We start from the raw sequence: 16,958 nt of genomic DNA on the forward strand, positions 1-16,958 counted from the left end.
TGACCACCCCCAGCATCCCCAGTCCCCTTCCCTGCACGATTTAGGGCAACCCTGACTCCTTCCCACATGGCATTGCACCAAAGGGCCCACCTGCACTCGGCCCCAACCGCCTGCATTCCCAGCCATATGTGAGTCCCGGTTTTCTGCACCCTCCATCCCTTCTGGGCCTCAAGTTATTGTCCCCACCTGCGTGGTACTTGCTGAAAAAAAGACCCCAGGCGGGACGTCCGTCCCTCATGGAGAACAGCGGCTGGTAACCGGACGGAGGGGGAATCAAGAATGCCCAAGAATGAACGCAGCTACACCGTCATCCCAATAACCCCCAGCGAACTCATTCTGCCAGCCAAGAGGCAAACATCTCTCCCAACAGAATGTCTGGCCCCAGTGACGGGCATTCCAACGCCGTGGATTTAGGAAGCGCTCCAGACACCGCGCTTCCAGTAAACCCGCCCAGGGCGCTGAGGGCGGCGGAGCTCCCCTGCCCCCACCCCCTGCCACACGCACTTGCAGTAAACACGGATCCTCAAACGCAGAGCTGAATGGCAAAGGTACAGGCGTCGCCGGGGACGCGAGCATAGCTCGTGGGGGCAGGGACGTGAATGAGGGCCGCCAGGCAGACCCCGGTGGGTGACTCGGTCCCCGCTGAGCCAGATGACATGGAACACACGAACACACACACACCCTCCCCTGGGTCACAGACTAGAAGTCCGGCAGCCAGGACCCGGGGAAAGTGAATTTGCATCCCGGGGGGCTTGGCTCCACTGGGAAACTTCCCATTCCCTTCCTTAAATGGAGGGAAGGAGAATCGGTCCTCGGGGCCGAGGTGAGGGGCGGTGGGTCGTCACCGTGCCCAAGCCCAGCCTGGTATTCGTCACCTCCTCCTTCGCCCTCGTCACCCGGGGTGGCCGCAGGAACCCGCAGGACCCGGGAAAACCTGTTTCAAAGATTAGTTACCCAGAGGCCCAGGAGCAGATTAAGCAGATTAAGGAGGCAGATTTTACAGCTCCGGGGGCGGGACTCTGGCGCAGAGGGCTCCGGGCAAGGTCCGGGGCATCTGGCTCGCCGCGCTTCGCCACAGGACCGATGGTGCGGAGGGGACGCGCCGCAGTGGCCTCCAGGTGCGCGGGACCCCGGGACGCAGCCCCCGCTGGGGCCTGGGGCTGGGGGCACGGGGTGGAGGGGAGTCCACGGCGAGCGTGGGTCCCCGGGAAAAGCAGCTGTGTTTGTGCCTTAGAGTCATCCAGACACACCTAGGGGCCCTTCTCGACCCAGATCCGGCACAAAAAAAGAAGAAAAAAAAAAACGTGGAGGCGGCGACAAAGCCCCGCCCCAAGGGGTGAGGAGAACAGGAAAAGCGGAGACAGAGAAAGGCCGGGCTGGGCCCTCCCCCACTGTCTAAGACACGCCCTCGCGGCCCCCACCTAGCGCCCCCGGAGTGCGGCTTGACCTCCCTCCAACACTCGCCCCCCACCCGGCCCGTCCCCACCGCCCCCCCTCTCCCCGACCCCGCAACAGTAAGACGCTCGCGGCCCCTCTATCCGCAACGCACAAGGCTCCCCAAGACACCCAACTCTCTGGCCACGCCTGGTCCCGCCCCGAGTCTCCGAATGGCTGTCGCACCAGACCCCACCGGGACAACCGAGGTGCTCGGGGCCTCAGGACACGTAGGAGCTTAGAGCCCAGACTCCGGCCACACTTTCGCCAAGTGCCTCCGGGTTACAGGGCGGGGAGAGCCCGGGATCCTCCCCGTGCGCGCCAAGTCCCTTTACGCAGGGCCGCCTGCGCGCGCCGCGAGCGCGCGGTGACGCGCGTTTCCAAGCCGCGCGGTATCTACTTGGTCGTAACAGCCGTACGGAGTCTCCGGGTCTTGTCTGCGGTGCTTGTAATTTCACACTTATCATTTTAATACGTAAGCGTCCCTCCGCCACGACCCGCCGAGGCCGCCTGCATCATGGCGCCCCCGGAACTCGGGGGACACCAGGCCTCTCCGCTCGGACGAAGGGAGGCGCCAGCCCTGAGGGCGTGCGCTCACCCTCCTAACCCGCCCTTGACCGAGGCGTGTGCAGCGCAGTTACGCGGCGGCGGGAAGCAGCGGTCCGATTCAAAAACAAACCCAAGTTTGGCGCAGCGGGCTTGTTCGAGTTCCGCGCGGTGCATGTCGTTCTGCAAGCAGTTACGACAAAAGGAAGCCAACGGTAGATGCAATCCCTCGTTAAATCCCTAAATTACAGGGAAAGCGCACGCCTGCTCTGCCAGCTGGTTTGAAAAGGCGACTTTTCCTCCCAAAGTAGAGACGTTCATGCCCGCCGTTTGCGTTTCTCTCCAGGGCCTGCGGGCCGGCTCTACTCACCGTATGTTTGCTTCTGAGGACTTGCGAATTCAAAACAGCCGATGCCTCGAAACCGAATATTCTACTGATAATGGCGGACGACCTTGGCATCGGGGATCTTGGTTGCTATGGGAACCGCACCCTGAGGTATACGATGTGCCTGCTGGTCCTGGTGGGGTCTGTGGCGTGTGCACGCGCGTCTGGCTGACGAGGCTTTTTAAAATCTGTCTATGGAACATAGGAGATTGCCCAGTGTATCCGATCTCGACGCTGAAAGAATTATTTTTCCAAAGTAAAACAGTACATACACCTTTCCAACACTGTGGCACAGTGTTGGGTGGGTGGGTGTGTCCTTTCGTTGCCTTAGCAACTGACCACGCAGAGGGTGCATTCAAACCACAAGCATTCATCCACTGTCCCGGAGCTGGGCCCCTGAGGGCCAGGTGTCCCCAGGGCTGGGCTCCCTCCACAGGCTCCAAGGAGAGTCCCCTCCAGCTGCCTCTTCCAGGTCCGGGGGTCCCAGGTGACCCCGGGCTGGTGGCCACATCCCTCCTGTCTCTGCCTCCGTCTCCACATGGCTTCTCCTCTGCCTCTGTGTCTCCCCCTCTGTCACTTCTGACCCAGGACGACCTCCGCTCAGATCCTTCCCTCACCCCACCTGCAAAGACCCTATTTCCAAGGAAGGTCCCTTCCAAAGGCCTTCCAGTGCAAGGAGCTGCTGAAGCCGGGTGCCCCCTCCCCGTCGTGACAGTGACACGGGTGTGTGGTTTGCTCAGGACGCCCAACATCGACCGGCTTGCGGAAGAAGGCGTGAGGCTCACCCAGCACCTGGCGGCCGCCCCCCTCTGCACCCCGAGCAGGGCTGCCTTCCTGACCGGGAGACACTCTTTCAGATCAGGTGGGTGTCGGGGGCACTGGCCAAAGACGGGCACATCTGCGCCCCCTCATTTTATTTTCTACTTTTACTTTTTTGAGATTGCATTTATTGATTTTTTTAACATTTTATTTATTTATCTTTAGAGGGGAAGGGAAGGAAAGAGGGAGAGAAACATCAATGTATGGTTGCCTTTCGTGGGTCCCCTGCCAGAAACCGGTCTGCCACCCAGGCATGTGCCCTGACTGGGAATCGAACCGCGATTGTTTGGTTTGCAGGCCCACGCTCAATCCACTGAGCTACACCAGCCAGGGCTGCATTTATTGATTTTTAAAGACAGGGAGATTTCTGTTGGTGGCTGAGACATTGATCAGTTGCCTGCCTTAGGCACCCTTACCGACGCTGAGCCCGCAACCCAGGCACGTGCCCTGACCAGCAATCGAACCCACAACCTTTTGCTTTAAGGGATGGTACCCAACCAACTGATTGACTGATGGATGGATTGATTTTAACAATCAGGTTACGATGGCTGAGATCCAAGGAGAACGGTACAAACCCAATCTGCCACTTATTGTCTTGTAATTTACCAAATTCCTGTGTTTTACGGAGTCATGAGAAACGTCTTGATAGGTGGAAATGGAGAAGGGCTGAAAGTTTCATGGTAGCTGACCGGGATGTGTTCTGTATTTAAATATTTGCACCAAGCCCTGGTCCGGTGGCCCAGTTGGTTGGAATGTCGTCCAGTATGCCAAAAAAAAAATAGATGATGGATGGATGGATAGATGAGGATAGATGATAGACTCTCTGCGTCCGCACTCCTGATTTTGGGGGCCGGGGGGATTCTCTTGGCAGGTCTGCCGCCATGCCCTTCAGGACATTTCCTCACACCAGATGCTATGCGTACCCCCCCCCCAAGCCGTGACAGCCAAACACAACTCCAGGCCCTTCCGAGTGGCCCCTGGAGGGGCATGCACACCCACGCCCAGCGAGAGTGCCCCCAGCTGCCCACAGACACCAAACATGTCCCCTCTGCTCTGCTCCACAGGCATGGACACCAGCGGTGGGTACCGGGCCCTCCAGTGGAACGGGGGCTCGGGCGGACTCCCCCAGAACGAAACCACGTTTGCGAGAATCCTGCAGCAGGAAGGTTACGCCACAGGCCTGATAGGTAGGCAGGTGCGGTGCCCTTACAAGGACCCCTGCTCTTCCCAGGGGAACGCGTCACAGGGCGGAACCAAAGGTCGGCGCCCGATCTGTCCCCGTTCTCTTGGGTTGTGTCCAGGGCTGGGATTTCTCAGGGACGAGGAGTTTTCCTTCAAAACCTTGGTGGGTTGGCCCGTGTCTCTCCCGGCACTTACTGATCTCCTGGCGTTCTCTTTCAAAGCCTCGTCATTCTCTTTGTCCTCCAGATTTCCCTCACCCTCCTCTCCAGTTTCAAACTTGGCCGCTTCACACCTTAGCCGCCATCGGAATGTCCAACATGAGCAGACAGAGTGCTGTGTTTCTGACACGAGACCTCACCAGGGAGGTCTTTTTCACTGAGCGTTTTTGCTTCTCTCTTCAGGAAAATGGCACCAGGGTGTCAACTGCGCCACCCGGGGGGACCACTGCCACCACCCTCTGCGCCACGGATTTGACTACTTTTACGGCATGCCCTTCACCCTGGTCAACGACTGCCAGCCCGGCCGGCCGCCCGAGGTGGACGCAGCCCTGAGGGCGCAGCTGTGGCGTTACACCCAGTGGGTGGCCTGGGGGATCGTGACGGTGGCCGTGGGCAGGGCCTGCGGGCTCCTGTCCGTTCCCTGGAGGGCCGTCCTGGCAGCGGCCAGCCTCCTGCTCCTGTTCTTCGCCTCCTGGTTCGCCAGCTTTGGGTTCGTGCGGCGTTGGAACTGCATCCTCATGAGGGGCTATGAGGTCACCGAGCAGCCCATGGTTTTGGAAAGGACAACGGCTCTCCTGCTGAAGGAAGCCATAGCCTACATGGAAAGGTGATTCAACCACCTGTTTTTTTCTTTGTTTTCGGATAGAGTTCAAATCTTACGTTCCGGCGTACGGCATAGTGGTTAGGCTTTGATGGAACTCACAAAGTGGTCTCCCCGATATTCCCGGTCCCCACCTGACCCCGTATATAGTTATGACAATATTATTGAGTGGATTTCCTGGGCTGGACTTTACATTCTTGCGACTGTTCTGTAGCTGCCCATCTATGCTTCTCAATCCCTTCACCCTTTTTTTCAGCCTCAACCTTTCTCCTGTCTAGCAACCATCGGTCTGTTCTCTGTATCCTGGAGTTTGTTTCCGTTTTGTTTTGTAGATTCCACATATAAGCGCAATCAGATGGTATTTGTCTTTCTCTGTCTGCCTTCTTTCACTCCGCATAATGCCCTTGTAGGTCTCCCCTAAGCTGTCTCAAAGAGATAAGGATTCGTTCTTTTTCATGGCTGAGTAATATTCCATCGTACATGTGAACCGCATCTTCCTTATTCACTCACCTCTTGACGGGCACTTGTGTTATTCCCAGATCCCAGTGATTGATTGTAAATATCGCTGCAGTGACGATAAAGGTGCATAAACCTTTTTGAATCAGCGTTTCCGGTTTCTTCAGATAAACACCCATAGGTGGAATTGGCAGGCTATCAGGCAGTTCCATGTATGATTTCTGGAGGGCTCCCCTTTCCCCACACCCCTGCCAGCACTTGCTGTTGGCTGATGGATGAGCGACGGCCATTCCGACTGGAGTGAGGTGGTGTCTCATGGTGGCTTGAATGTGCATTTTTCTGATGGTTAGGGACGTTGACCCTCCTGTCGTGTGTCTCCTGACAGCACGGCTTCTCCGAGCATTTGCGTCTCCTTAGCCTCGTTGGGATTCCACAAGTCCGCCGTGGGTGCCCATGGGCCTGAGGCACTGCCCATTGCCCACGGATGGGTGTCCCAGACTCCAGTCTCTGCGCGGACGTCCCGGGTCCCCCAGCGTGGACACGGGGGCCATCATATTTGAAGGGCGTTCTTCTCCTTCCAGAAACAAGCACAGGCCATTTCTCCTGTTTGTATCTCTACTGCACGTGCACGTGCCCCTGGTGACCACCAAAGAGTTTCTGGGGACGAGTCGCCACGGCTTGTACGGCGACAATGTGGAAGAGATGGACTGGTTCGTGGGTAAGTCCAGGCAGGACGCGGCGAGCTCGTGGCTCACCGGTCGGCCGTGCCGCTGTGAATCGGGTTTCGGGGGGAATCGGAGACCAGGAAAACCAGTCTCGAGAACCTTCTTCCACGTGGTCGCTCACGGGCTACTTTGCTATGTTGGATGTTTTTGTCTACTTTTTAGCAAAAAAGCCTCCCTCCACAAAGTCTGTGAGTTAAAGCCAGCACGAGAGATTATGGAAAAGGAAGCATAATGCCGTCTTTCGGGATCGGGGGCCAAAATCATGTTCCTTCTATGGCTTCAAGAGGCCAAGGAGATTGCAGAGTGTTATCAAATTGTAGGCATTACAATCATGGCACCAAATGACACTGTTAACCTCAAAATGAAAGGGTTTCAAATTGAGGCGACCGGAGCCCACGCAGGGTCCCCAGGAGGAGCAGACACCGGGGTGGCACCTATGAGAAAGGGAAGGGGACAGGGACACCCACAGCAGGGAGGCGTGGCTGTGGGCGCAGCTGACATGGCATCGTGACGCTGATTCTCCACAGCGAGTTTCGTCCTCAGTCCTGTGCTCATCCGTCCAGTCGTCACCCCGTCTGCTTTCTTGTCCCCTTCGCACAGAGCTCTGTGGGACACAGGGGGGCTTGCAGCCCCGTGCACAGGTCACTTTGTCCTGTCTTAACACCCACAGGGTGGACAAATCCGAGGTGTGAGGCAGCTCCTCAGGCCAGCGGCTCCGGCTCCTTTGCAAAGGGGTTTTGTGTACAGCAGCGTTCACGCCGCACGAGGCAAATGACCTCAGCACAGGAGAGCTAGAGGCAGGATGATACAGCAGCCGGCATTGTCGGTGCTGCGAATCTCCTTGGGGTTTATCACCTCGACGTTCCATGACGCGGAAGCCCACGGGAGTGTCCCCTGAGGACGTCACCATGTGCTTTGCAGACAGCTCTGCCCTGATGCATTTAGGCCACCAAAGGCCAGCACCCACGGATGCTCACAGACCTGGCTTCATCCTCAGTGGACGGGGACCCTTAAAATCACAATTTCTCAGCCCGTCTCCACCTGGTCGGTGTATAGCCACGCAGCCACGGCACCGTCCAAACCCGCCATCGGCAGCCTGCCGGCTCCCTGCGTTTATTCTGTTTTCCGAGTTGTCGACCTCTTTGCAAGTGAGATCTCAGTCCTGCGGCATCAGGGCAGGGAGAGGCGTCCCCACATGTCCCTCTCCTATTCCTCCCTGCGATCTCGGGGGACTGGGGTCCCTCGGGTGCCTGGCTAGCAACTGGTGCCTTTGACCGACAGGGGGAAAAGTGTCCCGTGTACCGATGCTCTCTCCTGGTTACCTTTTCCCGAAAAGTCCCGTTTTTTCCATGCAGGTCAACTTCTCCACGCGCTGGAAGCAAACGGCTTGAAAAACAAGACGCTCACGTACTTTACCTCGGACCACGGAGGACATCTGGAGGCGACGGACGGAGCCCTGGGTCAGCTGGGGGGGTGGAACGGCATATTCAGAGGTAAGACCGGTGGGCGTGAGGGGTCGAGCCTCTGTGGGTGCGGCGTGGGGAGTCGTCGGTCACTACGGCAACAGCGTCACCGTGAAGACGCGCGTGGAGAAGCCAGTGTGGAGGGGGACCCTGTTTAAACCTCTCCCACCATCTTACGCTCGCTGGAAATTCTGTGCCTGGAGTTGCTAAGGCGTGGGGCCACCTGGTTAATTCTTACGGGTGCGTTACAAAGAGCCAGTGACCAGTCGTCCAGGGCTTCATCACCACTGGGCTGTCCCCGAGAGGTCGACGGGGCCCCACCCGTTGCCAGAGGGCCCCTGGCAGGGGTTCATGTTTGAAACAAAGGATTTGGACTGGGGGGGTAAGAAAGCAGGGTGGTGGGTGTGCTGGGGCATCCGGAGAGGAGGAGGAGGTAGGTCCCCCAGGTCCAGGGCCCTCTCCATGCAGGAAAGAAAAGGAAGACCACTCACTTTGGGCTCGTACGGAATCCCACGCATGGTTCTGAAGTGACGCATGCCATGCCCTGTTTGTTGAGGGGACCACAGAGGCACCCCAGATTTCAGGGGGGAGGGATGGGGACTCCATCTGCCGGGGAAGGGGCATCACAAGGTTTGGGATCATCGCTGTGGCCGAGTTTGGGAAACGGCAGCTGCCCCATACGCAGCGAGGCGTGGGGCTCAGACACGCGTGTGCAGGCGTGTGTGTCTAGATTGCACAGTCTCCGGGGAGTCCTCACGGGGTGTCCTTTACTCACAGGTGGCAAAGGCATGGCAGGCTGGGAAGGCGGGATCCGGGTGCCCGGGATTTTCCGCTGGCCCGGGGTGCTGCCCGCCGGCCGGGTGGTCTCCGAGCCCACCAGCCTCATGGATGTCTTCCCCACCGTGGTCCAGCTGGGGGGCGGCCAGGTGCCCCGGGACAGGTGCGTGAGATGACACCCCGACCCCTCCTTCGGGACACGGCCCACATTTAGCAGGGAAAACCAACAGCATGAGAACCCTGCAAAAATTCCCACATCCTCAGGCCATGCAGGAGACAGCCTCACGTGAAGTGACCCAACGCAGTCAAGCTTAAGGTTAAAATAAAATATTGGGTCAAGCTACCCATGCCACAGTTTCCGTTGTCACCTCAGAGTTAGCGCTGTGGCAGAGTCATTCTCAGACGAGAGAAAAGAGCAGACGTCAGAGTCTGTTTTCTTAATCTTCACCCGAGAATAGGCTGGGAGCGGAAGGGAGGGAGAGAGAGAGAAAGACAAGGAGACATCGATGGGTCGCCTCCCGCCTGCGCCCAGACGGGGGATCGAACCCACAACCTCGGTATGTGCCCTGATCAGGAATCGAACCTGCAGCCTTTTGGGGGCAGAGGACAAGCATCGAATCCACTGGCACCGGGCCAAGGCTAGAACTCAACATTCCGCTCATAATTTTACTTGATTCCAACGACAGGGTCGAAGAAATACGCTTGTCGATGATGGGAGGTGCCCTTCCCCCCAAATTCCCATCACAAAAACACATTTTTTCTTTTAGTTTGCTTATTAGTTGAGAGAAAGACAAAAGGCTCTAGATGGGTGACTGGAATATGTGTGTGTGTGTGTATCAAATAAGACTTCTTTTAAGAAACGCACGCAGTCATAGAAGCTGATGGAGTGCAATCCTACGTCAGCCAGCAGGCTGGGGGGACTCAGGCGGAATTTCTGTGTGGGGGGGCGCAGGCTGAATTCCACCTTTTCCCAGAAGCGTCCGTGTGTAACCTTGACAGCCTTCAAGTGATCGGATGCGGCCCACCCTCCCTCTCCAGGTGGCTCTCACCGTTCAGGGTCCACGGGGTGCAGACCTCAGCCACGGCCCCAGAGCCCCTTCGTCATAACTCGCAGACTAAGGTTTCCCCAAACGCCCAGCCCAGCAGGGACACAGAGTGAGCCCCCCCCCCCAAACAATCTGGGTGCCGTGAAAAATGAAACAGTAGCTCCAAGGGCTTGTCTGTGGTCAGAAAAAGCTCTACCTTTCTGCCTTCTACCTGCGGGAAGGCGTCTTTCTAATTATACCGTGTTTCTAAGGAAGGGCCCAGAGGCCATGGGACCGTCTGGTTATACAGGTGACAATGCATCTTGGAGTCTCTTGTGACTAAAAAGGTTTGTGCAACCTCAGTGCTCCAGTCAGGGGCCTGGGCGAGGCCGCCAGACTTGGAGAAGGCTTTGTGTTCACATCCCAGGTCAAATGGTGTGTGTGTGTGTGTGTGTGTGTGTGTGTGTGTGTGTGTGTGTGTGTGCGCGTTCTCACCGTGCTGCGTAACAAGCGGCCCTCAAACTCCGTGACTCTGAGTCTCCGCAGGGCTATGTGTGCCTTGCTGGGACGCTTGCAAACTGATCACAGCTCCGGGAGGCCCCTGCAGCCTTGGGGGTTTGTCCCCCAGGGGCACAGCACAGCCCCGCTGGCCTTGAGGGCTGATGCCTCCCTCCGGTCTCTTTGCCGACTCAGGGTGATGGACGGCCGCAGCCTGCTGGCCTTGCTGCAGGGCACTGCCCAGCACTCGGAGCACGAGTTCCTGTTTCATTACTGCGGGGAGGGTCTGCACGCCGCACGCTGGCACGAGAAAGAGCGTGAGTACACGCCCGCCCGGCACCATGGGGGCTGCCACCCCCCGAGGGTTCTCCGGGGAGGGCCCAGCTGCCCTGACCACCGCCCGTTTGCCTTTAGGGGGACGGGTGTGGAAGGTCCATTACGTGACGCCGCGGTTCCACCCCGAGGGAGCCGGAGCCTGCTACGGCCGAGGCGTGTGCCCCTGCTCCGGGGCCGGCGTGACCCAGCACATCCCGCCTCTGCTCTTTGACCTGTCCAGCGACCCTGGGGAGACCCGGCCCCTGTCGCCCGGCTCCGAGCCGCGGTTCCACGAGGTGGTGGCCAGGGTGGGCGAGGCGGTGCGCAGGCACAGGGCCACGCTGAGCCCAGTGCCCCCCCAGTTCTCCCTGAACCACATTCTCTGGAAGCCATGGCTGCAGCCCTGCTGTGGGACCTTCCCTTTCTGCTCCTGCGGCCAGGACGGAGACCACCCAGACACCTGACCTCCCGGCGTCAGGGGGGCTGCCCTGGGGATGCAGCACCCAGCCCGCAGAGAATAGGGAGCCCTGCTGCACTGTGGGTGGGAATGCAGACTCTGCAGCCACCGTGGAAAACGGTGAATTTCCCCCAAAAACAAAACACGGAGCTGCCTTCTGACCCAGTGGTCCCACTTGTAGAAACAAAACCTCAGGATCCCAGGACACCAGGGAGAAAAGGCATGACGCATTCAAGTTCGTACCGACGTTATTTCCGGCCGCCCAGCCATGGAGACAACCTAAGGCTCCGTCAGGGGGCACGTGGGAAAGACGGTGGTACCTATATACGTACATATATCTATACATACATGTGTCTATATGTATGTAGGCAGTAGGACATCATTCACCCATGAGAATGAAGGAATCTAAAGAGCAAAATGAATCATAACATGGAGGAAGAAGAGAGTATAAAAATATAATAAACACAGCTCCGGCTGGTGTGGCTGGGAGCCAAAGGGTGACTGGTTCGATTCCCAGTCAGGGCACAGGCCTGGGTTGCAGGCCAGGTCCCCAGTAGGGGGCGCATGAGAGGCAACCACCCATGGATGTTTCTCTCCCTCCCTTTCCCTCTAAAGATAAATGAATAAAATCTTTATATATAATAAATGCAACCCCTTTAAAAGGGAGCCAGAACGGCTAAAGGCTGCGATAACGTGCCTTATACATCTTATGCCTCCACCCTGTGGGTGTTGACACAGGACAAAGTGACCTGTGCACGGGGCCACAAGCCACCCCGTGTCCCACAGAGCTGTGTGCTAAGGGGACAAGAAAGCAGACGGGGTGACGACTGGACAGATGAGCACAGGACTGAGCAGGAAACTCGCTGTGGAGAAGCAGCATCACGATGCCATGTCAGCTGCGCCCACAGCCACGCCTCCCTGCTGTGGGTGTCCCTGTCCCCTCCCCTTTCTCATAGGTGCCCCCCTTGTGTCTGCTCCTCACGGGGACCCTGTGTGGGCTCCTGCCTGAGTCAGCGCTTCCCCAGTAGCTGTTATTGATCTCAATAAACAGGGCCGCCTCTCACTTAGGAAGGCCCTTTATTCTCAGGTTGCCTGCTAGCTTGCAACTCTGCAAAAGTCAGCAAGATAACTTTCCGTACAAACGGAAACCCTACCAGGGACACTCCTGGGTGAGAACCCCTTCAATACACTACCCTGTGTCTGGTTGTATTTCTTTATTTTCCCATTTTCACCACTGAGAAATAACAGATGCACAAGCCTGTGTAAGTTCAAGGACTTACCTTGGGACGGGGTCGCCCCAGGAGGCTAACATCTGTCTTCTTACTGAGCTGCAAGAAGGCTTTTCCCCTCGTGAGGACAGCGCTCAGCATTTATTCTCTTACCCACTGTGGAATGTGCCGGCCACACACAGGTCTGAGCGGTAGCAATCGCTCAGGACACTGCATCCTTGGGACTCCGGGATCTGGTGGCGGCCACTCTGCCACCAATGACCAGTTTTCTCCCGGCCTCATGTCTCCTGACCCCAGCTGCTCTGTCCATCTGATCTTTTTTTACCTGTGCATTGCACTATTTTTCTATTTGTCTTTTTTTTTTAATTTAAAGATTTTATTTATTTATTTTTAGAGAGACGGGAAGGGAGGGAGAAAGGGAGAGAAACATCACTGTGTGGTTGCCTCTCTCTCACGCGCCCCCTAGTGGGGACCTTGCCTGCAACCCAGGCATGTGCGGCGACTGGGAATTGAACCGGCGACCCTTTGCTTCACTGAGCCACGCCAGGCAGGGCACTGGTTTGGTCTTTTTAAAAAAGGTTCCGCCTATAAGTGAAATCAGACAGCAATTGTGTTTCTTTGACGTATTTCACTGAGCATCATACCTTCCAGGTCCATCCGTCTTGTCACAAATAATAAGATTTCTTTTTTGTTTTCATGGCTGAGTGATAGTCCACTGTGTGAATGCACCACATCTTCCTTATTCCCCCACCGACGGACAAAGAGGCAGCAGTCAGTGGTGCCTGGTCCTGACCAGCAGCAATGCGACCCGATCCCCAGGCCGAGCACAGGAGAACTGAAGACAGACACCCCACGTCCAGGAACCGTTTGTGCCCAGCACTGTCCTAAACGCTGTCAGTCCCTGACCTTTTGTCCCCACCACCTGCGCGCGTGTTGAGTCAATACCTGCGGGCCTTCTGCCAGCGTGGCCATTAACGGGTGAGAAACGCAGACCCCGCCCTGGTTCAAGGGCAGTGAGGAGGAAGAGGCTTGGTGCTTGCTCCTTCTTCCGTGCACTTTGGCTAACGGTGCCCAGCACTCATTTGGGTGCCCCCCCGCCAGGTGCAAGGTGTGCGTGTGCCTTCCACAGCCAAGCCCACCCAAGGGAGTGCCAGGCGAGGCCCCCCCGGGCCGCCGATGGGCTGCAGGCAGCGCCGTGGACCTGGTTCCGCAGGGGCCTCTCGGTCTGGCCTCCCCCGCGCTCTGACCTCCCGGCGCCCTGTGGTCACCATGCCGTCATCCCACGGACGTCAGGCAGGTGCCATCTGGTCACCAGCAGACACGTTCCAATCTCGGAAGTCAACTTTCGTGGGAGGGCACAGCCCTTGCTGTTCCATCGCAGCCCAGAAAAGTGCCAGCTAGTCCCCAATTTCCTATCAGAGGTCAGCTTGGGGTCCGATTGTAGGAACGCACCGGGGGATGCTTCTGGACAGGGCGCTGGGGGCAAGAGGTTCTTCACACAGGGAGAGGAGCTCAACGGAGGTCAACGTAGGGGGGAAAGTGACGAGAATGGGAGAAAATGAGGGGCACCGGACCCAGCTCAGGGGGTGCTGCTGATGGGGGGGTGGGTGTGGGCCACAGCCATTCCGCACGGAACCGGCAATACGGCACCGCAGCCGCACTTCCTGGGCCCTCAGCAGCCTCCCTGAACAGGAGACGGGGCCGTTTCTTGGTTCGCCGCGTGGTCTGCTTACAGACATGATTCGGAGACGGGGCACCTTGGCAGCTGCTGCCAATAATTTCCCCCCCACAAGAAGCAGAGACAAGATTTGCCCTTCCTTCCCAGACGGCTTGCTCCAAAGTCTGGTGGCCTCTGTTTGTTTCTTCAATCCCCCCCTCCCCAAACGGCCCACGTAAATGGAAAATAAGGAAGCAGTGGGTGAAACAAGTTCAACATCTGGGGTTCGTGGGGAGGCCGGGGAGCTAAGGCACGTGGGCTGAGTGGGGTCGGGAAGCAGCCATGAAGGGGGGGTGCTCAGGCAGGTGTGAGGGTGTACGTCCAGGCAGGTAAGGGACCGCGTGCCGGGGAGATGACGCTCACCATCTCTAGGGAAAGGAACTCGCGTGCAACCTTAAAAACTTGGAAAAGCCCTGGCTGGTGTAGCTCGGTGGATTGAGCGCGGGCCTGCAAACCAGAGAATCGTGGTTCGATTCCCAGTCAGGGCCCATGCCTGGGTTGCAGGCCAGTTCCCAGCAGGGGGTGCACAAGAGGCAGCCACACATTGATATTTCCCTCCCTCCCTCCTTCCCTTCCCCTCCCCTCTAAAGATAAATAAATAAAAAAATCTTTAAACACAAAGTTGGAAAACTACTCAAATGTTTTCAACAGGTTCTGTCCTTCTTGAATTTAAATTTATTTTAAAAACGTTTCCAGGGACGGTGTACCTTCAATGTTATTCCGTATTAGTTTTCAGGTGCATAGCATGGTGTTTAGATAATCATATGCGTTACAAAGGGATCCACCCAACATTCCCAGCCCCCACCTGGCACCAAGCACAGTTCTTACAACATTATGGACTGTATTCCCTGTACTGGACATTACTTCAGCAATCCCACTTCTGGGTGGATATCTAAAAAAAAACCCTACTATTTTGGAGGAATAGACGCATCCCTACATTCATTGCAGCATTACTGACAATAGCTAAAACTTGGAGGCAGCTCAAGTGTCCATCAGTAAAGTACATAAAACACCTTGGGTACATATACATGATGGAGTATTACTCAGCCATGAAAAAGGTGATCTTACCAGTGTAAAAGCATAAATGGACCCATTATGCTCAGTGAAATACTTCAAAGACCAAATACCATAGGATTTCACTTATATGCAGAATGTAAAGAACAATGTAAATGAGGAAACAAAAAATGAACTTAAATTTTCCCCGTGCAGCTTTGTACAAGTCCCGGTGCGGAAATTCACTCAAGGGCACAGCCAGCTCCCTACGTGGTATTCTTTTTATTTTTCCCCTGAACATCTGAGTCTTGTGTTTCACCTCCTGATTTCCCTGGTCATTATTGTGGTTAACAACTGGAGTTTTCTGGAACTGCTACTATTCCCCCCCCCTTTTTTTAAAATAAGAAAACGTGTCTTATCTGCAAAGTAAGTTTCACACCCTGGGTGTATTCGGGGCCGCATCACTGTGTTCAATGGGTATACTTTCTGCCACGAATCATAGCCCCATTTTTGTTTCTTCGGATGGTGGAAAGAGTTGGTAGGAGAACTGTTCCGTTTTTTAATAACCGGAAGGCCCTGTTCTTACCCAGAAAGGACCATTGGTTTGCCTACCACCGCAGGACTGGGGGCCCAAAGCAACTCGTTCTGCCTCAGCTTGTTTGCCTTTCCACACAGAGACCCCTCGGCACCGAGACCGTCCATGGGCATTTACGTAGCAGGCAATAGTGTCAGCCGGCTTTGGCCAAGGACGTTAGAGAAAGAAAAGCACTCCCCTTTGTTGCTGTAAAGCTACACGTCACCTACCTCAACCCACCTGGCCAAACCAATATAGCTCGAAATGCTCTTCCTGCCCACACTTCTTCTCTCTGCCCGCTCCCCCCCCCAGTGAAATAGTTCTTGAACAATAAAACACTTTTAAAAATCCCTTCTCTGTACCAAAGTGTTAGAGAGAGTGCAGGTTGCATCCCATTTCTTAGGGACTGAGCTTGCATCAATTCCGTCATCCTGACACCGTGTGGTACCGACTCTGGCCCTGGTATCGTTCACAACAGTGTTACTGTACCTCTTACATGGGTGTCATTCAGAGACCATCAAAATGTTCTTGAACTTGTCCTGCCCTGTATTGGCACATGTCACAGTGCCTGCCATGTAGAGAGACCTCGATAAGTATCAGGTGGATGGATGGATAGGTGGTCGAATGGGCAGGTTAATGGATGAATGGATGGATGGATGATAAAAGGATGGATGGACAATGGGTGGATGGATGGATGATGGATGGATGGGTTAGTAGGTGGCTAAATGGTTGGGTGCATGGATGGATGGGTGGTTGGATGGATGGTAGGAGAATGGATGATTAATGGATAAATAAATGGAAGGTAGATGGATGGATGGAAGAATAGATGAAGCCAAATGCTTTTAAAAAATGGGGGACAGCTTCCGTAGTCTATGGAACTTACTTGTTACCGGTGCCATTGGAAAACCGCTGTGGAAATTTAAAGTCACTGTAGAACTAAGGCAGGCAGCCAGATTCCTTCGCTCTGTGAAACACCAGCTTTCCTTCCGGTCTCTCAGAAGGCACACAAGCGCACACCAGAAGAAAGACCATCGTAATCTGTCTGCGTGAACATCTGTGTCACGACCCGAGGACACAAAACCAGACCTGGATGGTGAAGGTGCAGAGTCCAGACGCCACTGAGCCACGGCACCGCTGCCCCCCAACGTGAATTCCCTTCCCTAGAGTCGCTGAACCAGACCCCAAGTCTCCTCGAGTGGACTGCTTCCCTCTCAAAGGTGCCCCGGCTCAGCTTTCCGTTGCTGCCACCCCGACCCCGTAGCTCAGGGCAGCTACGCTCTTTCTGCAGGACACAGGTAGGTTGTTCTTCTCCGGGTTGGTCACCACCCACCCAGCACAGGGAAGCCTGTGTCCCTGTGGCTGTTGTCAATGACACTATCCTTGACTTCAGATGACAAGCGACCCCTCTTCTTACAGAAGGTGTCACCGCAGCCCATGCCACGGCGGAGGTCAGCCAGATGCTCTGAGCCCCACTGAGCTGCTCCGGGAGGTGAAAACATGGCCAAACAGCCCCTCGTGACCTGCACCACAGCCCCGTCCCCCTC

The 16,958-nt window shown here is 56.1% G+C and overlaps 1 protein-coding gene across 4 annotated transcripts; it reads left to right on the top strand.

Annotated features, from left to right (window-relative positions):
- Positions 1-496: 496 nt before the first annotated feature.
- LOC119045492 (arylsulfatase D) lies at positions 497-16,564 on the top strand. 4 transcript variants are annotated; one of them, XM_053673432.1, is made up of 10 exons: positions 497-548; positions 2,327-2,476; positions 3,106-3,227; positions 4,249-4,371; positions 4,768-5,191; positions 6,223-6,359; positions 7,722-7,859; positions 8,607-8,769; positions 10,325-10,446; positions 10,544-12,929. In XM_053673432.1, exons 2-10 carry the CDS (start codon positions 2,421-2,423, stop codon positions 10,906-10,908), a joined length of 1,650 nt encoding a protein of 549 aa, XP_053529407.1. In that variant the 5' UTR covers positions 497-548; positions 2,327-2,420; the 3' UTR covers positions 10,909-12,929. The 4 variants fall into 4 exon arrangements, with proteins under 4 accessions (XP_053529407.1, XP_053529405.1, XP_053529406.1 ...); XM_053673430.1 differs by lacking the exons at positions 497-548; positions 10,544-12,929 and adding exons at positions 754-1,118; positions 16,413-16,564; XM_053673431.1 differs by lacking the exon at positions 497-548 and adding an exon at positions 756-1,118 and having other exon boundaries at positions 12,836-14,458.
- The last annotated feature ends 394 nt before the right edge of the window (positions 16,565-16,958 follow it).

Source organism: Artibeus jamaicensis, unplaced genomic scaffold, assembly GCF_021234435.1.
Source record: "Artibeus jamaicensis isolate MK-2021 breed Jamaican fruit bat unplaced genomic scaffold, CSHL_Jam_final contig_859, whole genome shotgun sequence".
In the NCBI taxonomy this organism is placed as follows: domain Eukaryota; kingdom Metazoa; phylum Chordata; class Mammalia; order Chiroptera; family Phyllostomidae; genus Artibeus; species Artibeus jamaicensis.